Below are 20,698 nucleotides of genomic sequence, written 5' to 3'. Positions count from 1 at the left end.
TGTATTAGAGCCCAAACTGTCCCTGTTCTAGGAGTGTTTGATGGGGACAGTGTAGAGGGACCTTTTTGTTACTAAGGATTTAAATTGATGTGTTTAAATTAAGTTATTATGCATTCAGGTAGATAAGCAATAATTTGATGAAATACCTCAAATAGCGATTGTAGCTAAATGCAGCATTGACAAGAATAAAAGAATGATCACCTAAATTCTTTCATCCAAATGGAAATAAATTGTATTGTACTGTCAAAATAACTCAAAGTGTATACAAAGCCAAGGCACAGTGGGAAAAGACCAGCTTCTAAGGTGTTTCAAAGATGTGCAGGTCAGGTGAATTGGCCATGCTAAATTGCCCGTAGTGTTAGGTAAAAGGGGTAAATGTAGGGGTATGGGTGGGTTGCGCTTCGGCGGGTCGGTGTGGACTTGTTGGGCCGAAGGGCCTGTTTCCACACTGTAAGTAATCTAATCTAATCTAATTCAGTTAAAGTTAAATGAGGGTCAAGATTAGAGTGGTGCTGGAAAAGCACAGCAGGTCAGGCAGCATCCGAGGAGCAGGAAACCCGAAGTTTCGGGCAAAAGTCTTCATCAGGAATGAGTTAAAGTTAAATGGGGACCTGTTCAGTTATTGGACCCCATCCAGGGCCTCAAACGTATGTAAACATAGCCCTCTACAAGTAAGAAATGCCCTTGGTTTATTTGTTGGATAGAGTCAAAACTCCAATGTTTGTACATTTCTTCATATGCTACTGTACAGAATGGAACTGCTTTAGTGACTATATATAAGACTTTACATATATTTTATGAATAAAGTATATTTTTGAAATAGAAAAAATAAAGTTGCTGATGAGAACTTAATTAGAAGCCCCCCATTATTCATTCAATTAGTTTTACATGTTAGAACTCTGGACTGCAGGAATATCAGCAGCCCTAGTTGACAGAATGTCAATGTTCAGAAATTGTTCTTTTTATGTAGATGCCATGATTTGACCAGGCCCAGTTATACATCATTAATGGTACCGTGGCTACACAGGGACCCGAATGGTTCAGGTATTGTGTTATTAAATATGTCATTCAGAAATTGCAGATGTAGTGGACAGCGAAGGTTACCTCAGAGTACAATGAGATCTTGATTAGATGAGACAATGGTAGATGAAATTTAATTTAGATAAATGTGAGATGCTGCATTTTGAAATGGCAAATCAGGGCAGGACCTATACACTTAATACTAAGTTCCTGTGGAGTGTTGCTGAACAAAGAGCCCTTGGAGTGTGGGTTTGTAGATCCCTGAAAATAGAATCACAGCTTTACAGGATAGTGAAGAACACATTTGGTCCACATTGGTCAGTGTACTGGAGTACAGGAAGTGGGAGGTCATGTTGCACTGTACAGGGCATTGGTTAGGCCATTTTTGGGATACTGCATGCAATTCTGGTCTCCCTGCTACAAAGGGAGACTTGCAAGAGTTCAGAAAAGATTTACAAGGATGTTGTCAGTGTTGGAAAGTTTAAGTTATAGGAAGAGGCTGAATAGACTGGGGCTATTTTCCCTGGAGTGTCAGAAGCTGAGGGGTGGCCTTCTAAAAGGTTTATCAAATCATGAGGGGCATGGATAGGGTAAATAGGCAACATCTTTACCCTAAGGTGGGGGTGTCCATAACTAGAGGGCAAAGGTTTAAGGTGAGAGAGGAAAGACTTAAAAGAGATCTCAGGTGCAGCTTTTTCATGCAGACAGCAGTGTGTGTATGGAATGAACTGCTAGAGGAAATGGTAGAGGCAGGTACAATTACAACATTTAAAGTGCATCTGGATGAGTATATGAACAGGAAGGGTTTAGAGGGATATGGGCCAAATTCTGGCAATGGGACTAGATTAACTTAGAATATCTGGTCATCATGGACAAGTTGGACCAAAGGGTCTGTTTCCATGTACACCTCTATGGCTCTATAGTTCTGCCTTTGCTCTAGACTTCCAGCTTGAAGTCACATAAATTCCAATTATTACCAGCTCAGGAGGCACAGCTAAAGAACTAATCTCTTGCTGATTGTCAGAGGACTGGTGAGCAGGGAGTTGAGCTTTCACTAGGCAAATGGATGGTGTCTGAAATTCCTTACTAGTCATTGTAAAATGCAAGGTTTCTGTTTGCCAATACCTTTCTGATTAAAGTATGAATATATGTCATGTCTCCTATTATGCTGTAGGTCCACCAGTTGGTGGGAAATGCTTTTCCACAATCTAACCATGACTGATGTAAAATTCAGAATGTGATTGGGTGTATTCCAATACCCAATAACCTCTGCTCACACACTCTAGCAAATGACGTGATTCTTCTAAAATAGAAATTACTGAATAGGCTCAGCAGGTCTGGCAAGTACCTGTGGACAGTGAGTGACCCTTCCTCAGAACTTTGATTTCTCTCCACAGATGCTGCCAAACACACTGAACTTTTCCAGCAATTCCTGTTTTTGTTTCTGTTTTACAGCACCTGCAGTTTTTTTGGTTTTTACACACTGATTCTGTTAGATATATTCTTATCAAGTCTTGATGTGTACATGAAGTAAGTGATCACGTTTGGCCTGGATCAAGATAAGCATGTCTTGAGTTCAAAGATAAACTAATCTGAATGAATTTTATCCACTAAAGGAAGATTAGTTTCTTCAATGTAAATTAGTCATGCAATTTTTTTTGATATATTATTTCTTTGTCAAAAGTATTCCTCAGGTTCTGGACACACTGAATATGATATAAAAAATTACACCTTGACTAAAAATGCAAAGAAGCAAGTATCTATATAATTTTACCGAGATGTTCTTCATTTCTGTTGAATTTAGTGGCTGAGACAGAATGGTTAAAAATAGGGCTGGTTTATTTTAAGTTTTAAAAAAATGTCTCATCAATGAAATTGTGCTTTATTTATTTATTATAACTCAAATTTGGCATGTTAACTAACTGAGATTATCACATGAATGTTATAGAAACAGATCTTTCGCTCCAACTAGTCCATGCCAAATACGTTCCCAAACTAAACTAGTCCCAGCTGCCTGCATTTAGCCCATAAAAGTCCAAACCTTTTCTATTCATGAACTTATCCAAACACTACTCTCTGTCCAAAAATGTTGCCCCTCATGTTCTTTGTAAAACTTAAAAATATGCCTCCTAGTTTTTAACTCAACCACCTTAGAGAAAAGACTGTTAATATTCACCTTATCTATACCCTTCATGATCTTATAAACTTCTGTCAGGTCACCTCTCAACCTCCGACATACCAATGCAAAATGTCACAGCCTTTCCAGTCTATTTTTATATCTCAAAACCTCATTCCCTGCAACATCTCGTAAATCTTTTCCAAACCCTCTCCAATTTAATAATATCCTTCCTATAACAGGGTGACCAGAACTGCACACAGTACTTCAGAAGAGGCCTCCCCAAGGTCTTTACAATCTCAACATGGCGTCCCACCTCCTATACTCAAAAGGTCTGAGTAATGAAGACAAGCTTGCCAAACATCTTAACTACCCTGAAATTTATGTCACAGACAGACAAAGAATTACGTACTTGAACCCCTAGGTCTCTCTGTTCTACAACAATAACCAGGGCCCCATCATTAACTGTATAGGTCCTGTCCTTGTTTGTTTTACCAAAATACGATACCTAACATTTATCCAAATTAAACTCTATTTCCCATTTCTCAGCACACTGACCGAAATAGAGATATAGAGATATAGAGATATTGAGCATAGAAGCAGACTCTTCCATCCAACTCATCTATGCCAAATATATCCTAAATTAATCTAGTCCCATTTGCCAGCAATTGGCCCATATTCCTCTAAACTCTTCCTATGCATATACCTATCCAGACACCTTTTAAAAGTTGCAATTGTACCAGAATCAAGATCTCTTTGTAATCTTAGATAACCTTCTTCACTGTCCACTATACCACCAATTTTGATGTCATCTGCATATTTCCTAACCATGCCTCCATCCAGATCATTTATATAAATGACAGACAAAAGTGGACCCAGTACCAATCTCTGTGGACACCAGTGACCATAGGCCTTCAGTCCAAAAAAGAACCCTCCACCATCACTCTGTCTCTACAGCCAAACCAATTTTAAATCCAATTGGTAGAGCCTCCCTGAATCCTTTGATCTAACTTTACAAATTAGTCTACACTGTGGAATCTTATCAAAGAAAGAGAGAAATACAGCATGGAAACAGACCCGACGGTACAACTTGTCCATGCCAACCAGGTATGCTAAATCAATCTAATTTCATTTGCTAGTATTTGGACTCCACTAGCCCTGTGGAAAAGACCTTGGTTATTCGCCCTATTCGCCCTCATGATTTTATAAACCTCTATAAGGTCACCCCTCAGCCTCCAATGGTCCAGGGAAAATAGCTCCAGGCTATACAGCCTCTCCCTACAGCTCAAACCCTCCAACCCTGGAAACATCCTTGTCAATCTTTTCTGAACCCTTTGAAGTTTCAGTGTCCTTCCTAAAGCAGGGAGACCACATTTGCATTGCTAATCAATGTCCTGTACAGTCTCAGCATGACCTCCCACTCCTGTACTCAATACACTTACCAATAAAGGAAAACATACTAAATGCCTTCTTCACTATCCTGTCTACCTGTGACTCCACTTTCAAGGAACTATGAATCTGCACTCAGAGACCTTGTTCAGCAACACTTCCCAGGACCTTACCATTAAATGCACAAGTCCTGCCCTAATTTGCCTTTTCATAGTGCAGTACCTCATATTTATCTAAATTAAACTCCATATGCCACTCCTGAGCCCTTTGGCCCATCTGATCAAGATCCTGTTGTACTCTGAGGTAACCTTCTTCATTGCCCACTGAAGTCCAAATAAACAACACCTACTCTTCTGCCTACACTTTTTTCGTTACATCCTCAAAAAACTCAATCAAGTTTGAGAGAGACAATTTCCCTCGCACAAAACCATGCTGACTATCCTTAATCATTCCCTGCCTTTCCAAATGCATTAAATATTATCTTTCAGAGTCACCTCAGGTGCTAAGATATTTGTATCATTGATAGTCACAGGTGAGATGCCAGAAGACTGGAGGTTGGCAAACGTGGTGCCACTGTTTAAGAAGGACAGTAAAGACAAGCCAGGGAACTATAGACCAGTGAGCCTGACCTCAGTGGTGGGCACGTTGTTGGAGGGAATCCTGATGCACAGGATGTACATGTATTTGGAAAGGCAAGGATAGTCAACACAGCTATGTGCGTGGGAAATCATGTCTCACAAACTTCATTGAACTCTTTGAAGAAGTAACAAAGATGATTGATGAGGGCAGAGCAGTAGATGTGATCTATATGGACTTCAGTAAGGTGTTCGACAAGGTTCCCCATGGGAGACTGATTAGCAAGGTTAGATCTCATGGAAAACAGGGAGAACTAGCCATTTGGATACAGAACTGGCTCAAAGGTAGAAGCAGGAGGGTGGTGGCGGAGAGTTGTTTTTCAGACTGGAGGCCTGTGACGAGTGGAGTGCCACAAGGATCGGTGCTGGGCCCTCTACTTTTTGTCATTTACATAAATGATTTGGATGCGAGCATAAGAGGTACAGTTAGTAAGTTTGCAGATGACACCAAAATTGGAGGTGTAGTGAACAGCGAAGAGGGTTACCTCAGATTACAACAGGATCTGGACCAAATGGGCCAATGGACTGAGAAGTGGCAGATGGAGTTTATTTCAGATAAATACGATGTGCTGCATTTTGGGAAAACAAATCTTAGCAGGACTTATACACTTAATGGGAAGGTCCTAGGGAGTGTTGCTGAACAAAGAGACCTTGGAATGCAGGTTCATAGCTCCTTGAAAGTGGAGTCGCAGGTAGATAGGACAGTGAAAAAGGCGTTTGGTATGCTTTCCTTTATTGGTCAGAATATTGAGATCATATTGCGGCTGTACAGGACATTGGTTCAGCCACTGTTGGAATATTGCATGCAATTCTGGTCTCCTTCCTATCGGAAAGATATTGTGAAACTTGAAAGGGTTCAAAAACGATTTACAAGGATGTTGCCAGGGTTGGAGGATCTAAGCTACAGGGAGAGGCTGAACAGGCTGGGGCTGTTTTCCCTGGAGCATTGGAGGCTGAGGAATGACCTTATAGAGGTTTACAAAATTATGAGGGGCATGGATAGGATAAACAGACAAAGTCTTTTCCCTGGGGTCAGAGAATCCAGAACTAGAGGGCATAGGGTAAGGGTGAGGGGGGAAACATATAGAAGAGACCTAAGGGACAACTTTTTCACGCAGAGGGTGGTACGTGTATGGAATGAGCTGCCAGAGGGCGTGGTGGAGGCTGGTACAATTGCAACATTTAAGAGGCATTTGGACGGGTATATGAATAGGAAGGGTTTGGAGAGATATGGGCCAGGTGCTGGCAGGTGGGACTAGATTGTGTTGGGATATCTGGTCGGCATGGACGGATTGGACCGAAGGGTCTGTTTCCATGCTGTACAATCTCTATGACTCTAAGTTACCCATCACCAATGTCAGGCTCACTGGTCTAAGTTTTCCAGGGTTCTCTTTACAGCCCATTTTAAATTAGGCATAACATTATCCACCTTCCAGTCCCCTGGAAACTCACGTGGTTATAGATGATGTGAATAGTTCTACTAGGGACTCCACAATTTCCTAACTTCCCACAAAATCCTAGGATAGACTTGATCAGGTTGCCGAGATTTATCCACCTTTATGCCTTCTAAGAACAATTTTTTAAAAATCACTATTTTTTTGAGTTCTCTAGCCTCTATTTCTTTTTCCACAGTAGAGACTGATGTGAAATGTTATTTACTATCTCTCCCATCTCTTGCTGTTCAACACACCAAAACAACCTTGCTGAGCTTTCAGGAACCCTATTCTCTCCTTAGTTGCTTCTTTGCTCTTAATGTACTTAGAATCACTCAGATGTACAGCACGGAAATAGACCCTTCAGTCCAACTTGTCCATGCTGACTAGATATCCTAACCTAATGTACTCCTGATTGTTATAGCCCTGTTAGACTACAACCTGGTGTTGTGTGATTTTAACTCTAATCTAGTCCCATTTGCCAGCCCTTGGCCCAAATCCCTTTAAACCTTTCCTATTTATGTACCCATCCAGATGCCTTTTAAATGTTGTAATTGTACCAGCATTCACCACTGGCAGCTCATTCCATACATGCACCACCCTGTGTGTGAAAAAGTGGCCCCTTATATCTTTTGCTATAAATTATCTGCCTTATGGTCCTGCTTCACAATGACCTGATGAAGGAGCAGCACTTTGAAAGCTAGTGCTTCCAAATAAACCTGTTGGACTATAACCAGTTGTTGTATGATTTTTACCTTTGTAATGATTTTACCCAGTCCAACACCAGCACCCCCAAATCATGCCGATAGTTCAAAACCTCCAACCCTGGCAACATCTTTGTAAATCCTTTATCAACCCTTTCAAGTTTCACAACATCCTTCCTATGGAAGGGAGATCAGAATTGCCTGTCCTATACAGCTGCAACATGACCTCCATATACTCAATGCACTGGTCAATAAAGGCAAGCATATCAAACACCTTCCCGATCCTACCTGTGACTCCACTTTCAAGGAACTATGCATTCCAAGGTCTCTTTATTCAGCACAACTCTCCAGGTCCTTATCATTAAGTGTATGATCTCTCCAAATCTTTGCTCCTCAATTTCCTTCTGACTATTGGGAGTTGGGGGTTTCAATCCCACCAAGGTGATCACACCTTTCTTATTTCTAATTTTCCAACCATATATTTACACTGTACAACCCCTCAGAGTGTTATATATAAACAAACTGACTACTTTATTACCAGCAAAACAAAGGGGAAAAAAGGTTTTCTTCCTCATTCCCTGGTCAAAGGAAAATACCATTGTTTTTCCAATTTTTATTTGATCCTAACCGATCCTAACCAAGGCAAACATCCACAATACTTGTGCTTAGACGTGGTCTCACTGATTTTTTTAATGAAACACTTTGGCACATTTCATGCTAAAGACTCCAAATAAATATGTATTTGACTTGGCTGAAAACTGAGGAAGAGAATCTCCAAAAATGTTAAATGAAAGCTGTAATCTTCGAGCAGAGTGACAATATCTAACTTGTAGCGCCAGAAGGGATTAACAAGCAACAAAATGTGACAATAACACATATAAGGAATGCTGCTGTGCACAGAATCATTTCGGAGAAGTAGGTCAGACGATGAAGAAGAGGTGACCAAGGGGATTTCACAGTCCCACATCAATGAGCGTCCTCTGTCAACTGGAATAAGTTAGAATGGGAATACTTCAGTGTCTAGGGCCTTCCAATCTGTTTCACAGATCAGACAGAGTGCAAGAATGAAACAGAAAATGCTAAGAGAACATTTTCAGCTCACTGTGATGTGGCACCGTGTAAGAATAATCCAAAATGGTTCTACTTTTCAACTTTTGGTCAATACTTTTGTAGGTTACAGCACTTCAATTGAGGGTAACTAACAAGTTAATCTTGTAGGAGATTGAAGGGTGACTTGATTGAAGTTTTGAAAGTTCCAAAATAGTCTTGACAAGGTGGATATTTCCACTTGTGGGTGAGTTTAGAACTAGGTGACATTGTTTTAAAATTCAGAGTTGTAGTTTCACAATTCTTTTACCTCTCAGACTGCTTTGCAACTTTAGAATTCTGCACCAAAAAGGTGGTGGAAGCAAGGACATTAATTATTTTTAAACTGGACGTAGATAGATTCTAGTTGGGCAGGGGACATCAGGGTAGAATTCAGAGGAACTGTGGATTTAGAAATGTTTTGATTGGCACACAGGGTTGAAGGACTGAATGGTCTACTTTGTCTCTTCATTCCTTTCTTATTTATATCTGTTTCTATGTTATTTAAATGTGATATGGGTTCTTGCCACTACCACATTTCAAACAGCAAATCCTGCAACCCCCTCTCCTCTAGTCCTCTTGCAATTGTTTTAAATTTAATTAAGTTAATGACCTCTCTTAACTGAAATAGGTCATTCCTATACCTCTATCTAGGTTACTCTACACACCTCAAAGTAAATCTCTGTTCAGCTTTCTGAATAAAATAACACAGCAAACCTGTCCAATATTCAGAATCACGGATCTTACTTATTACTTGTATCAGCAAGAACAGGGCAAGAGGGGCACAATAAAAGAACTGCACCACATGCCTCTGCTGCCTGTTGTATCCACTTTTACTATACCCATCTCACAGAGCAACAAAGCTATTCAAACAAGGATTGTGCTGAGAGGCCTCACAAAACAATTACTGTTATTCCCTTACGTACCCACCAGCCAAGTTTTGAATATAATATTATAATTACAATTTGTAAAATTTAACACTGAAACAACTTCCAAGGAAATCATGAGGGCTACCGCACAAAGTGTACAAAAGATTCAGTTCTTCCATGCAGGTAAGGCAACTGTAAAATTGTATCACATGCACCATTTCAGTAACACCTTTAACACCCTTTTCACTGTCTAGGGAGAGTTAATGGCACCTATTTCACATTTCTCAAACCTGTAAATTAGCTGGCATTATTCATTGCTCAAGCATTGCAGTTTAAATTAACTAGTCCAGATCAGCTTTTCAAAGTTTAATGTTGGATCATTATTGTACCTCATAGCTAAACAAAACCAATCCGGTTGATTTTCCTTGGGAACTTCTGAAAAAACGTTGGTTTCTAAGGCTTAAAATTTAAACAACTAGATAATAGCCAAGTCACCAACTCATGTTGAAAATTAATGTAGATTTTATTTTCTAACTGAAAATCAAAAGCTTGTAATATCTCTGTAGCCACTTTTTTGGCTAAATGCAGAACACTGTTAGTAATACTCAGTGAACATGAATGTAATTTTGTCTATTTCTGTATTTGGACAACCAAAATTGACCTATAAGTAGCCCCTTAATTTTGTCGTTAGTAATGTTTTCCCTTGAGAATAATGGACGCAAATAGTTTTGGAGTGGATCACATTGTGCACAGACTTGCTTCAGCAGTAAACTTGAATTATAAATGCCAGGAGATGTTTTAATTTGATTAGCCTTTCCCAATATGTATTTGGGCTTTGATCAAATTCAATAATCATTTTTATTGGCTCATGTCTTGACATTTAACAATCACATAGTTTGTGCACTGTAAAGATGTATAAAGTGGTTTTGCTTTGGTCAAAACTTGGAAATTGGGAGATGGGACTTAGCCCTTAATTGAACACTTAATTGGCCATTTGATCTGCCATCTTTCCGGACACTGGCAAAAATGCTACAAAGAATTGGGACATCTTCCTGACTCCTCCTTGTCTATCCTTAAAGGTCAACAGGTTTATTTGTAGTACTAGCTTTTGGAACGCTGGTCACTCATCAGGTCTGATCATCATGACAGCTACCTGGCAAGCAGCAGCGCTCCAGAAGCGGTTACTTCCAAAAAAAAAACCTGTTGGACTATAACCCGGTGTCCTGTGATTTTTAACTTTGTCCACATCAGTCCAACACTGGTACGTCCACATCATATCCTTTAAGGGGTATGGCAAATTCTACCTTGGGGTCTAACAGAACACTGCTGCATTGTCCATTCATTCTTCGATTCTTCCAGCCACCCAAGTGTCATTAGCAAATTTGCATAGCATAGCAGAGAGGGAATAGAAAAAAAGAAAGAAGTGCACCATTACAGCATTTTTCATAAGACCTCCAAGTATTCCACAACCAATGAAGTACTGTTGGAAGTGTAGACACGGTTGCAACATAGGAAACCACAAATGTAAATAATCAGCTTGTCACCAGTAACTGCTCTAATAACTTTCCAGATGGAAAATAAATTAAAGCGTGCACAAATAATTACTACACACATTTCAATATAACTGAGCAATTTCTATGACACAATAGCTTTTAGTATGATCTAACACATTCACAGAAACTAACCATTATTGTTTTCCAGTTCTTGTCTGCTTTTGTCAGTCACATCCATCAGCTCTCCATCATTTTGCTGTTTGATTTGAAGCATAGTTTTCTTTAAACTGGACATGCTGGACTTCTGAAGCATTAAGTACTCTTGCTTCAAATCCATCCACTCTTTCCTGGCAAAACAATTATATGCATATTTAATATGTAGTCTTCACAATTTTGTTACAGCACTCCGAGTGTAAGAATCAACAATTCTCTCAAGATCAGTATGGCAGAAAAAAAAACAGTTTCAGTTTCTCACCCACCATCTCTTACCCAATGCAACCATTTTGTTTTTATGGATGAATCTTGTAGGTCAGTAATGGTGGATTATTCAACCGGGCATCAGGGTCCAGTTGGGTTAAACTGGATTGTGCTCATCATAAGCTAAGATTGGCAGAGAACCTTTTAGAGTTACCAATTCAAAATAAACAGATGGAAAAAGAACAGTATAAAAAATTATGATTCACATTTGAATTTTTCTTTGCTACTTCTTACAATAGACCGAAAACCCACAAAGACTAACCACCTCAAACAGACAGGACATTTAGGAAAACAAGAAAATTGATTTCCACTTCAAAAAGCGATGGCTTGGCAGTCAATTAACTTGGGTAATTGCTGGACAACATGCCCTTAAAAACTAGATGGCTCAATTCAAAAGTTGGTATTTGGCAATCCTTAAACATAAATTATTTTCTCTGCTATATCGCAGGGGCACCCAGGTTAAAGAAAATTCAGCTTTCAGAGAATTACTGTCATCTTGCCCAGATTTAGCCTTGTTAAGGTTCTGTCAGATCACTCAGAACATTTGACTGATACATTACAATTGTAATGGCTCAAAGTATGATACAGAGATAAATATTAATTTTGATTAATAGTTTCACAAGAACATGAAACTCTTGTCATTATATATGCTGTCTTACAAAAGTGACTTGACATTTCACTCAAGTTACTGAATTCAATAGCTTCTGAATTTATGAAAACACAGCACACATCATTCTACCATCCAGAAAAAAGGATTAATCATCAGTAAAAAAAATCCTCAGTGAGACTTGCTGAGTAAGAAATAGAAAAGAGATCACAGGAGAATTCCATAGTGTCACAGAGACGTACAGCACGTGAACAGACCCTTCGGTCCAACTCATCCATGCCGACCAAATATCCTAAATTAATGCAATCCCATTTGCCAGCATGTGGTTGATATCCTTCTAAACCCTTCCTATTTATATACACATCCAGATGCCTTTTAAATTGTACCAGCGTCTGCCACATCGTCTAGCAGCTCAATCCATATACACACTGCCCTCTGAAAAAGTTGCCCCTTCGGTCCTTGTTAAATCTTTCCTCTCTCACCCTCAACCTATGTCCTCTAGTGCTGGACTCCCTCACCCCAGGGTCATAATGAGAGTTTCAGAATTTTGACTCAGTAATGAAAGTGCAGCAATATGTTCAAGTCATAAAGACAGGTGACTTGAATGCATTTGTGTTCTCATGCAACTGCTGATCTTGTCCTTTTGGCTTGCACAACGAATTGGTTTGAGCATTTTGCAGCAATTTACTGTTGACAGAAGACATTTCTGTCAAGATGTTTTCATTCTAGAGTTTGCAGTTTTTTCAAGGTACAGGATGGTTACAAATTCTTTTGTCAAACTGATATTGAGTTTACAATTTTACTGCAGTTGCAATCATTCATACAAGTGTAGATTGTTTCATCTACCTAACATATACAGTAAAAATTGGAGTAGCTTTAGGAGCATCAAGATTTAAACAATATGCTTCAGAATTCACTCTGACCTTCTCCATTTCTGCTTGTATGACAGTGCATTCGTTACAACAATTGATGATTTAATCTATTTGAAGTTGGAATGCTCTACATATATAAAAATTGTCCTTTGCTCCATACCATGGCCTGAATTTCTGAAGGACCCAAAATATTAACTCTGCTCCCTCTTCACACAAGCTACCAAACCTGCTGAATTTTTCTAATAATTTCTGTTTTCGTTCCTGAGTTTATTGCCCAGCTCTAATTTTGCAGAGCACAGTTAAGAGTCCACCACTGTATATCTTGGAGTCACATGTACACCAGACCAGATAAGGACAGATTTCTTTTCACAAAGGGCATTAGTGAACCAGATGAGATTTTTTAAAAAACAATCAACAGTATTTACTTGGGTGTTCTTGGGCTAGCATTTTATTTTAGATTTTTTCAAATTTCCCATCTGCCATGGTGGGATTCAAACCCTTAACACCAGAACATTAACCTGGGGTTCTGGATTACTACTCTGGTGACACTTCCAATATGCCACTGCCTCCCTTTTCCACACACACATTATATAACTGACGGCAAAAATTATTAGACAACATTTAACATGGTAGCTTAGACGCCTGTTTGGAAAGAAGCCAATCTGCAATTTACAGTAACATTGTTTAGCTACTCCTTCTGGAAAGATGCATGAGCACAGCCTGCTCTGGCTCCAAGACTGTTTGTCCCCCCCTTAGATATTTAAGAAACGGTCAGTATTTAATGTCTTTGTGTAGCTGCATAACTGAGACTGTCAACTGCAAATGAAAAATCATGCATTTCAACTGTGATGCACTACACTTTGATTAATCAATATTATTGCCTGCCCCTTGGTTCGACGTTTCGGGCAAAAGCCCTTCATCAGGAATAACTGCTGTGCTCTTCCAGCACCACTAATCCAGAATCTGGTTTCCAGCATCTGCAGTCATTGTTTTTACCATGTTAACTGACAAGGCTATCTGTAGTTTTACTGTCTCTAGCATAACAAGAGCCACTTAGTGAAACAATGGAAGATTCTTACTAATTCATAGATAAGTTGAAAAAATAAGAAAATGTAAAATACTGGGACACCATCAGTTTATAGCTGTACTCAGAGAATTAAACATTTAAAAAGTGCTCTTACATGGGTATGGATTGTAGTGTAGGTTAGTGAGGTTCAGTGTTTTCATGATTAGGATTAATAAAACTATATTCCGTATATCAGTTGCAGAGGATAAAGAATCATTTGGATTAATTAATGCAAATTACAGATATCAGTTTCCCTTACTGCATACTCTGAACTAACATTTATTTAATGTAACAAACCTCAACAATTACAATCTTATTCAACATCTTCTATCATGATGCATTGTTAACTTTAGTGTATTTTCGAATGTTAACTATTTAATCAAGTTTCTATTTCACAAATTATTAGGACAGCACAAAGATGTTTCATCTCAAGTTATTTATTTTAAAACAGTTGTTCAAAATATTTTACTCAGAAATGTTTTAAGATTTGCACTTTGAAAAAGATTACAAATGAATGTTAGACAACTCCCTTCTTTCAATAATTAACTGCGAATGTTCAGAACAACATCCAACAGAGCCACATTGTCTAGAAAAAAATTGTATGTTAATATACAATTGTGTAGACTATCTTAATACCATTAAAGAAAAGGAGATACTGCATTAAGAACAGTCAACCTTCTGGTAATGACACCAAATGTTGCTAATTACAGCTTATTAACATGCCAGAACCACCCACTGAGGTAAACAAGTTTAGATACATCACGTAAACAAAAGAAATTCAAATGACCAGCCCGCTTAGAAAAGGTACCTCATTTAAATCACTTTATCTGGGAGAAATATAAATACCAGCAGACTCTAACAATCATTTAAACTGGACAAGAGAAGAACAGCAGGAACATACAGACAAGAATGATCTGAGTGCAAGTATATGTGGTTTAGATTGTGGTTTAGTAACTAGCATTAATTCACAATGGTGGAAGAATTTTGAATGGGTCCCCTGTTACGTCAACATTGAAGCCTTTCTGCGATTTAAAAGTTGAGTAAGTGCTTTCATGTTGAAGTGGCAGTGGATTCAGTTTTCCTCATTTTTAAAAAACATTTCATTGGAAATGGGGATTTTGATGTGTAACTTGTTTTCTGACAAGACTTATTGCATTTTAACACGGGAAATTAGTTCATTCCTTCTGTCGGGTGTTGGGAGAGTTGGGAGGATTAAGAAATCCTAGTTTCAGTTGTATTCCTTGGTGCACAAGGTGGATAGCAGCTACAGTGTACCACCACTGCAATCGTGCAATGCTGTTTTTTTAAACACTGGTATTGCACTTCAGCAATGGTGATATACTGTCCAGTACCATCATGAAGGCTGCTCACAATCCTATCTGCAGCTTAAAAATGCATCAGAGTTTAGGGCTGCTGAATTGGGTGCAGAGCCCATTTCGCCCCAGCAAACCTGAATTAACCTGTTTTTGTTCACAATTTTTGCTGTTGCTAGTTACTCCAACAAGTGAAGCTTGCTGTTGGTTACATTAGTAAGTACTCACATGTTGGAATCTCTAGTTTACAGATTTTAATATACAGAAGGTGAGTCCCAAGTTACTACGCAAGCACTTTTTTCAAACAGCTTTTTCAAAATGTGAAATTTGGGCTTTTGTAAGTCACAACAGGCTCAACATAATTTTAAAATCCACACTACCCTCCAGACGTGTTGTTTCAGAGATCCTAATATGCAAGCGCTTGCTGTGTATTCTATAAATAAGTGCTTATCATATTGGGATTTCTGCTCACAACTGCAGCCTACGGATCCAACTACCCATAAAAAACTAATTAGCAATTTAATGCTGGAAGTCAAGTTCTGTGTTTACAATTCCATCTATTGCTCAGATTGATGGTATTCGGGGTGACACAAGTGTAGTCCAAGGTAGTTGAGATACTAAATTGTCTAGAGGCAAGAGGCAAGACTTGTGAGATAATAAATTATCTAGGGCAACACTTGCAACACTTGCTTTTATGGAACCTCTAACATGTGAGTACTTGTCTTTTATGTTCAAGTAAGTGCTCTCATGTTGGGATTTCTACTGCACAGAAGCACCACCAAGTTACTGAAATAATTTTGTTCTGACTGGTTTACAGTATATTTAATGTTCCAGGGGTTACATGGAAGACTGGTGGCCAAGAACTCCTAACATACATGCACTTCCTGTTAATTGTTAAGTAAGTGCTTTTATGTTGGGATTTCTTCAACACACACTGCAGCAATTAGAAGCAACTCTTCCAATGAGCATCACTTGCTGATTTTAAAAATTGTGATGTGGAGCCTCTAACACGTGAGAACTTGCTATCATTGGAAGTAAGTGCTCACTTGTTGGGATTTCTACTTCACATTATACATGTTTAGTTTAAATACTAGAGAATATGTAGTTTTGAAGCACCAACATGGAAAACTTGCTGTCAATGCTGTAAAGTAAGTGCTTCATATTGGTGTTTTAAAATGTACAAATCTGCAGCAGACTTGGGGCCAGTTAAAACTTGGAACTTGAGTATGTATCTTGGAATTTGTTGGAAGTGGCAGATTTATTGGCAAAATAGAAATATAAACATGTGCAAAGTTCTCACTTACTTGGACAGTACTCTCAGAGGAATAACTTCTTCTTCCACCTTGTGCCTATCTTTGTGTTTCTTTTTCCTTTTTCTCTTGCTTTTTGATAGGGACTCATCCTTCTTGTCTCCAGAACCACGCTCATCTTCTGTTGAAATATCTTCATAAAAAATGGAATATAATTCATAAGCAAAACTGCAGATAAATGGAACATGGTTTTAAAATTGTTTATAACCAATATTTCAGATTGACCTTGGAAAAGATTTTCTGACAAAGCAAGTTTCAGGAAGAATTAAAAATTCCCATACCTTTAATGTCTTTTTCACTATCTGTCTTCTCTTTTTCTCTGTCACTGATTTTTCTTATTTTTGCAGAGGATCCTTCCTCCAGTTTTCCAGGACTACTTCGTTTCCGCTTTCTCCGACTGGTCTCTTCGGTTTTATCTCGTCTCCGTGATTCACCTTTTGATGATTTATTTCTGCTGAGGTCTGCAACATCAGTTTCTGAACAGTCGGATGTCACTCTGGTTCCTTTTCCTTTGTCCAGGCTGTCGACATTTTTGGTGTGGGACTGTTCCATTGGCTCTGCAGCTGGCTGGTTACAGTTTTCTGATTTTCGAGGTTTCTTTTTTTTCTTTTTCTTTTTCTCATCTGTACTTTTGTTTGTATCTGTTGCAGATGTTAAAAACCAGAACATGTTTAAAGTAATTTGGTTTCTTATCTGTACTTATCAAACTTCATTAAGTAACTTCAATCTTGCTATCACCTACCAGTGTTGTCAGTGGAGCTGAACACAGGAATTGGTTTGTTTTTTACTGTTTTGGGAAAGACTCCAGGCTTTCGTGGCGCATCTTCTGGAGGATTATTTAACAGCTTGGAAGAAACAAAATCAAGAAATATACTTCACAATGTACATACTTCAAAATAAAATATTTGCTGAGTTATATATTGTCATGTTTTGAATTTTAAGCAACTGCATTGTTAACATGCATATCTGCGTAAGTTTGTGTGTTACCTGGTGAATTGGTACACAAGTAGAACCATCCTGTCCAAAGAACCGCCCATCAAAATTATGTATAAAACTTTGTTGTTGCAATATAATGCTATTAAAGTAGGCATTCACCTCAATAGCTTTTTGAGCTCCCGATACAGTTTCAAATTCCACAAAGGCAAATCCTTTCGGGTCACCAGTTGTTCTGTAGCGAGGGATGCTGATGTAGACCACATGTCCACATTTACTGAACACTCTGTCTATCCAACCATGTGAAACACTTCTGGGTAGCAACTCCTTTAAAAATAACATGAGACTAGTTTTAAAAATAAAGAGCTGGTGAAACTGGCAGCATCAGAAGAAACTGGACTTAATACCTGCCCATGAGCAGATTTCAGGTGTAGAATTCAGAAGCTATATTTATTCCCACCCACAGTTATGATCACAATGCAAATTAATGTAAAATTGATTCACTTTAATTGTGGATTTAAAAGGGTGAACAAAATCATTTTCTGCACTGGCAGTGAAAAATGTCATTGAATTATGAATATTAAGCATTTGCTGCCTCACATGCCATGGACCCTATGCACATTATCCCATTGTTGTCTATTTCCTCCCACTTACTCCCACAGTCTAAATTGGCTGGGTGGATAAAACCATGGAAAATATGAGATTATGGGCATAGGAGGGGGGAGGGGGTGCAGACTCATGGGCCAAATGAACTTCCAATCCTCATCACTCCCATTAGAATGAATGCTTTTTCATACAATACTACTCACCACATAAACTGTGCGGTCATTAACATCTTTTGGCTGATCTCCCAAGGCCATACGGCGCCTTAATTTTGTTCCTTCTATGTTCAGCTAAAGCAAGGCAGTTAAAAACCATGTTATGTAAAAGCATTAAAAAAGGAAGCATGATTTATTCACAAGGTGTCATTAAATATCACAAGCTGATTTACGAAGCTACTCTGCATCACTTGAGTGGCTTATTGCTCTTGTTGAATGTTGCACCTGCATTTGTTCTCAAAATCGACTCAAAAAAGTAGAAATAAGATCGATGAAATGCACCAGAGGGGACGGCAAGTTTTAAATGTGAATCTTCATAAAGGGGAAAGAATAAGCAAGTACTAGCTAGTCTGTTCACCATTGTGGAGAAAAAGCAACACTTAATGGCATTTGAAAAAAATATTGGGCTAATAAACTAGGCTAAAATTGGGAGGTGCCAGGTTGGACTGGGGTCCGCTTGAATGCACGACTTTGTGTTTAAAAGGTCAATAGTCAAATATTTATATTTCCCATTGTCTAAGGCTTTGGACACATTTTAATGGTGTCCTAAAAATTCCAAAGACTTTAAAATGGCTCACTGTAATGCTACAAAGTAGGAGTAAAGTTGCAATAGTCCCATAGGGATTACAGGGCATAAGCACAAAGAAAAGCTCTCTGATTTTTTTTCAGTTGCAAAATATTTTGAGGAGTTGATAATCAAACTGAGCTACCACTGAACATGTCTTTGTAAAACAACTTATGATGCATAATAAAGGGTTGGCCCATCCAGTTTAGTCACAAGGGTAATCTTGGACTCTGATCTTTAGCTCCAGACCCCAGATGATTACAATCCCAGGCAAACTAATGTCTCAGTTGATAATGGTGCTGACTCACATTGTTAACTGACTCCTCTAATCTCATTCTGTTGATTTCATTAGCACTTGCACTTTAAATACAAATATATTGTTGAACCCAGAAGTTTGTCTTTGGAAAATACTCTCACAGTTGTTATGCCATTCTTAAAATTCTTTATCTGGTCTAATATTGTTGTTACCTCTTCTTCATTTCTTGCTACAGTGGCAGCATTTCTGATCAACATTGATGCAAAGTACAGAAATTTAGTATGCTGCAAAATCAAGTTTTACTCTGCAAAATAGATGTAACTTAAAATCTTGCTTAGTACTTTTACATTTGATTACTCCTTCTCAATTTCTGTCACAGTTCCCCAAATCTTATGAAAATTAAAAACTCTACTTTGCTCCCCAGAACCATATCAATCAATGCCTCATGTTTTTCTGACCTAGAGCTTCATAAAGGAAGTCTTCAGGAATTTCTACGACTTCTTCCTTTGTACTGATTATCCCAATATAGACCACGACATTAGCAATGACAGATTTTGATCTAAAATCTTTCTAGAATTTGTTTCTCTATCTTATTCTTGCCAATTTTTGGCATCTATTATACATCCAACATAACCGCTCCTTAATTCTAATCACATAGATAAAAAAACCGAGACTATCTCACCTTTGTCCAATGTTGGAATAGTATATTAGATCATTACAACCTGTTAGATCGTTAGCAGGTGGCACGGTGGCATAGTGGTTAGCACTGCTGCCTCACAGCGCCAGAGACCGGTGTTCAATTCCTGCCTCAGGCGGCTCTCTGTGTGGAGTTTGCACATTCTCCCCATGTCTGCGTGGGTTTCCTCCGGGTGCTCTGGTTTCCTCCCACAATCCAAAAACGTGCAGGTTAGGTGAATTGACCATGCTAAATTGTCCGTAGTGTTAGGTGAAGGGGTAAATGTAGGAGTATGGGTCTGGTTGGTATGCGGGCCGGTGTGGACTTGTTGGGCCGAAGGGCCTGTTTCCACACTGCAAGTAATTTAATCTACAATTGCTCAATCCCCAATTTCCTTGAATCAAAATTTTTATTGCAACCAATGGCTCCAGTATAACCATCTAATTCACCACACCATGTGCTTATACACAAAACTGATGGCCTTAAATTCGCATCCTGTCTGCACTCTCTTCTTTTTGAGCTTTTCCCTATTCTGGTGCCCTTGTCTATTGGCCTTTTGCTCCTTTCTTCATGCTTCATTAAAAAGACTATTTCAATACAGAAAGTTAACACTACAGCACAGCAGAGAGGAAGTCTTTCACCATCAGATGACTGCTTTTGAAAATGAATGTACAAGCTGGACGTATATAAAAATGTTATGCATCATTTGAAGAAAGCAAAAGCATCTAAGCAACGTTCCCCTTACCTTACTGAAGCTGCCCATCAATTTGTCTTCACTTACAAATATCTCCCTGCACTTTAATGTACCAACTTTAAAAAGTGTGCTGCTCCAACCTGTAACCCCATCCCATCCTGTCTCAAAACCGTATCTTTTCAACCATGCTTTCAATTTCTGTCTTTCTGGCGCAACTTGCAATCTCTTCAAGTGCATCTCAAGATGGTTCTTTGTCTGTCTTGACAAAAAGTTGCAATTTAAGTTTTCTATAAAAGCAAAGTGACTGCAGAGCTTGTGCTGACAACATGAGGTTGGAGTTAGCCTTTAGTCATAATATAAAATGAA

General features: G+C 38.7%; 1 protein-coding gene across 2 annotated transcripts in view; it reads right to left on the bottom strand.

Annotated features, from left to right (window-relative positions):
* larp7 (La ribonucleoprotein 7, transcriptional regulator) overlaps window positions 1-20,698 on the bottom strand; it is a 36,662-nt gene that overhangs the window by 9,160 nt on the left and 6,804 nt on the right. Inside the window, exons 4-9 of one of the 2 annotated variants that reach the window (XM_072584260.1) lie at window positions 18,133-18,216; window positions 17,378-17,650; window positions 17,133-17,235; window positions 16,672-17,031; window positions 16,385-16,523; window positions 10,938-11,092 (exon numbers count right to left, since the gene is read on the bottom strand). In XM_072584260.1, the coding sequence (XP_072440361.1) occupies window positions 10,938-11,092; window positions 16,385-16,523; window positions 16,672-17,031; window positions 17,133-17,235; window positions 17,378-17,650; window positions 18,133-18,216 (1,114 nt within the window). The remainder of the gene's footprint in view (window positions 1-10,937; window positions 11,093-16,384; window positions 16,524-16,671; window positions 17,032-17,132; window positions 17,236-17,377; window positions 17,651-18,132; window positions 18,217-20,698) is intronic. The other variant, XM_072584303.1, reaches the window with a different exon arrangement.

This window comes from Chiloscyllium punctatum, chromosome 1 (genome assembly GCF_047496795.1).
Source record: "Chiloscyllium punctatum isolate Juve2018m chromosome 1, sChiPun1.3, whole genome shotgun sequence".
NCBI lineage: Eukaryota > Metazoa > Chordata > Chondrichthyes > Orectolobiformes > Hemiscylliidae > Chiloscyllium > Chiloscyllium punctatum.
Note: the sequence above shows the minus strand (reverse complement) of the source record. Positions and strands in the feature narration are given on the sequence as shown.